We start from the raw sequence: 4,286 nt of genomic DNA, 5'->3' as shown, positions 1-4,286 counted from the left end.
ATGATCAATAAATTAAATTATTTCATGAAGTGTGTATACATGCTGCACTTGAGCTCTGGCTAGAAATTTTCCTAAACAACACATGCTTACTCAGTTACTTGATATTAGAATATTCAAAATATATATTTAATAATTTAAACAGGAGAAAACCCTGGGCTACATCACAGTTTTCACTGCATGTTTTAAGAAAATTGATAAGGCAGTCAAAGGCTTCACAGGAAAGTTTTATGATGCAGCAGACTCACGTGAGTTGAAGCATGTTGAATGCGTGGAGTATATTGTTTGTTTGTTCTTGTCTGCGTGATGAAATTTAACAAAACGCTGCAACACCCTTCACCAAAAGAACCATTTTTTGCCAGTTGGAACTACCGCTGGTTCATCCTTTTTTCTATTCTCCATTCCCTGCTTTAAGGACTCTAGCCTCTTCCTGCAAAAATATTAAGAAAAACCATTTAACTAGACTATTGCAGAAATTGATAACTGTAAATAATCAATGACTATATAAGGTCTAGTTGTTCATAGTTAAGAACTCGCAAGACTTATAAAGCTAATAGTTCAGGCTGATTCAGGGTATATCCAATTCGCATATCTAGATATTTGTAGGGAATATGGTCCTCTCAGTGAAAATCCATTTGCCTGATCTACCTTTACCTCACTAGATTTTAATTTTGGACAGCTCATACATTTTTTACTATCTTCTTTTAAAAAAAATTAAATAATAATTTTAGACTTATGAAACAAAAGACTTATCAATCCAATGGTTAAGCTCCTAGTAGTAAGCCACCAATAAGAAAGGCCTTCTAAGCAAGATTTATAAATGTTACAAAGATTACTTGGTATCTGTAAAACGACCATGTAAACTCCATCTCTGACGAAATCCTTCTATTCCTTCCATTCCACTAGCAAGAATCAAGCGTCTGCAAATATCAAAGTAATAAGTGCCAAGTAATTTCCAAAGAGAAAATCATACAAAAAGAATTTTTTTATTTTTTTTTGGGTACTATAGTAGAGAGATATGCAATTTAAATAAATGAATATGACTGGCTATCACTACTTTTGACTGTTAGGTCCTTATGTTTCAATACTGATCCAATAGGTTAAAGACAGGTAAACTGTTATTTGAATCATAAGGATGTAGCAGAGAGAGGCAGGAGCAGCAACAAGGCAGAGGATAATAATTATCTATATCACAAGCTATAAATTGTCAAAATGATCGCAAAAGACAATCCGTCAAATTGAGTCTGCTAAGTGATATAGAAACCATACTATGACAGGGATTATATCTGCCAGGGCCCGTGGACCCATGGATTCAGTGATGCAATTATCTCCGCATCTACATTTTATTTGACAGATATCAAAGCGCAGGGGCAAAACCAGAAAATTTTAGGGAGTACATTTAACAATAAGAAATTTTCCACATAATTTAGCATTTATCCAATTAAAAGAAGTTTAATATAATTTCTCTAACTGACATGATTGAGTCATTATACCATCATTAATAAAATTTCATGAGCCTATAAACATATGAAGTAAATAATCCATCACTTCAGAAATCACCTTTCCAGTGATGTGACTTCTGATTCAAGCTGAGCAGCTCTTTCCTTTGCTTGAGCTAAAGGCATTGATAATCCCAATTTGTGCTCACTATCCTGAAGCCTCTGCCGTAGTTCCTTATCCTGCAACTCAATTTTGCAGAGAAATTGACATAGCAGTATGAAAAATAGAGACGTTTCAGAAAAATAGAGACGTTTCAGAAAAGCCCATTTTACATATTAAACATTGGGGAAAAGAAAAACAGAGCAGACACCAACAGAAATAACAGTTTCTCACCCTCTTTTCAGAACATTCTCGATACAAAGCAATCTCCTCCTGACAGAATGGCTCAATGTCATTGATTTGCAAGCCTATAATAAAAAGAGAGATAAATTACTCTTAAAAGCGTATTTTGATTCAACTAAAATACTGGAAACCATGAATGTGGTACCATTACAAGTCAGACACACTATAGAATTCAATGTTGACCCAATTATTCACTCTGATACTGGATTTCGTTAATACACATTCAAACAGTCATTATTCAGCAGTCATAGACGCAATTACTATATTTCAGGTTTATTAAGGCCTCGCAGAAAAGGACCTTAGTTCTCCACAATTTTTATTATGGTGCGAATATAAGCAGCATGGCTTACAGACCACTTCATAGAAAGACTTAACCTGACACTAGCAAAATATAGAACCATTCCAAAAGCTAATTTGAAACATTTTTCAACTATTAGAAATAAAGACTTACAGAGGAACAGATTTCTTAGAATCCCATCACATAAATCAACACCTTCAAGAACATGAGAAGCAATTTCTGGTGGGATGATAGGGGATGGCGGCCCCGTCATTAGATCATCACCAACCAAGATAGTTTCCTCCATTGTTGGCTGTGAATCAACTGAAGCCCACAAAGTAACAACCAAAGTCATGAATCCAATTATAGGTCTAAAAAGTAATTAGCATTTTTAACATGCAAAGGAATTAACATAAGGCACGTAACAGAGTGAGGTGTAAACCTTATGAGGCAAATATTAACTTAGTGGGAGGAATTCAAAAAATAAAATAAAATCAAGAACTAGATTATAGGCCACTGAAATGAAAACTCTTAAAGGCCAAATAAAGAATTGATGAAACATAAGAATAATACTACACATACAACATTCTCATATAACATTATGTGGCAAAGGATGGTTGGATGAAAATTTAATTTAATTTAAAATCAGCCAATCATATTTTATCACACATAATGTTGTATAACAATATTGTATGTGTAGTATTACTCGAAACATAAACACCATCAAACTTACTAGGGGCACATTAACCAAAAAAATCTAAAATATATTTTCAACCACTCATTCTATTAGGCGTATGAGTTGCAGAAAGTTATAAAAAAAAAATGGAGTTTGAATGTGACAAAGTTTCTTGATGATTCACACACCGAAATGTTTCTGTTAACAATAATAATAATAGGTTAGGATTTTTATTTTTATTTTTATTTTTTTGATACGAAATTGATTATAGAAAGTTTAGCAGCTTTTACATACCATCCATGTTTGCTCTCAGTTAAGCTTCTACAGCGAGTTAATCAAAACCTGTAATCTGCGGGACTAAAAAAAGAAGAAGCAAGAATGTAAGAACAAAAACAATAAAGTAGAAGTAAAAGAATGAATGAATAGAAAAAATCTAAGTTAATGATGTGAAAAAAGAAACTATCAAATGAAGCATAAAATATATGCTTATGTAACACAGCAATTCATTATAATGCATCAGCATTGGAGTGTGCAAAATGAAAGAAATCCCAATTTGGGTGTTTCATCGAACAGGTGAGATGCACAAGCGAACTTGTAGAATTAGCTGTTAAAAATGATCGCTTGAAGAAATTGTTTTCCTGATGCACTTTTTATTTACTATTCGTTTGTCGAAACTTGCCGCAAAATTTAGTTAAAATAACTGTTATAGCTACAACGGTGGTAGATTTACCGGCACAGGTGTTTGAGTCGATGAAAAGTGAGAAGGCGCTACGATGATTGGGCGCGATGGCCGCAGTACCTTGACCCTTCTCAAAAAAAAAAAAAAAAAAAAAAAAAAAAAAAAAAATCGGATTTATTTGTTTTTAGTAAATTTATGTTGAAATTAGGTGATTACCACTTAACCCACATAAATTTGGAAGAAAAAAAAAACTAAGGGACAAATTCGTATATATATAATCAATTCATCAATTTAATAAAAATTAATTATTATTTTTATTTTACCCCTTAAAAAAGGGTTTATTAGAAAGTTCCCACAAACTACTAATCCTACACTTACACTATTAACATATAACATTATCACTAGTTGAAGGTCGACGTGTTGCTTTTGAAATTGGATTTCGACATGTTGTTTATCTTTTGGATCATGTTTATTTGGTTATGAATTTCATTTTGACATTATTCAAGTTCCATTAATGAATAATATTTTATTTTAATTGCTATAAATTTTGAGTGAAAAGAAATATTTTATTATAGGTTTTTCTGATACAGTGGATAAAAATTAATAATAGTATTTTTTTCATTATTACACATTTATATATCTTATTTAATTGAATTTGCTAAAATTAATCGTATGTATACTGATTTGGATATATTACGTTTCAAATTATATATTGTCAAATATTTTAATCCAAAATGGTAATATTAATTAAGTGTTTTTTGAATTGGACACTTTTGGAATAATGTTAAGTTGTTATTTTTTTGGACCCGATAGTT

The 4,286-nt window shown here is 31.7% G+C and overlaps 1 protein-coding gene across 1 annotated transcript; it reads right to left on the bottom strand.

The window, feature by feature from the left end:
* Position 1: 1 nt before the first annotated feature.
* Positions 2–3,175, bottom strand: LOC116129049. The gene is made up of 6 exons (XM_031414794.1): positions 3,087–3,175; positions 2,291–2,440; positions 1,831–1,904; positions 1,558–1,676; positions 834–917; positions 2–427 (listed from the first exon to the last, which is right to left on the bottom strand). The coding sequence occupies exons 1-6, from the start codon at positions 3,091–3,093 to the stop codon at positions 334–336; spliced, it is 528 nt and encodes a 175-aa protein (XP_031270654.1). The 5' UTR covers positions 3,094–3,175; the 3' UTR covers positions 2–333.
* Positions 3,176–4,286: the final 1,111 nt, after the last annotated feature.

This window comes from Pistacia vera, unplaced genomic scaffold, assembly GCF_008641045.1.
Source record: "Pistacia vera cultivar Batoury unplaced genomic scaffold, PisVer_v2 Contig206, whole genome shotgun sequence".
Lineage (NCBI taxonomy): Eukaryota > Viridiplantae > Streptophyta > Magnoliopsida > Sapindales > Anacardiaceae > Pistacia > Pistacia vera.
Note: the sequence above shows the minus strand (reverse complement) of the source record. Positions and strands in the feature narration are given on the sequence as shown.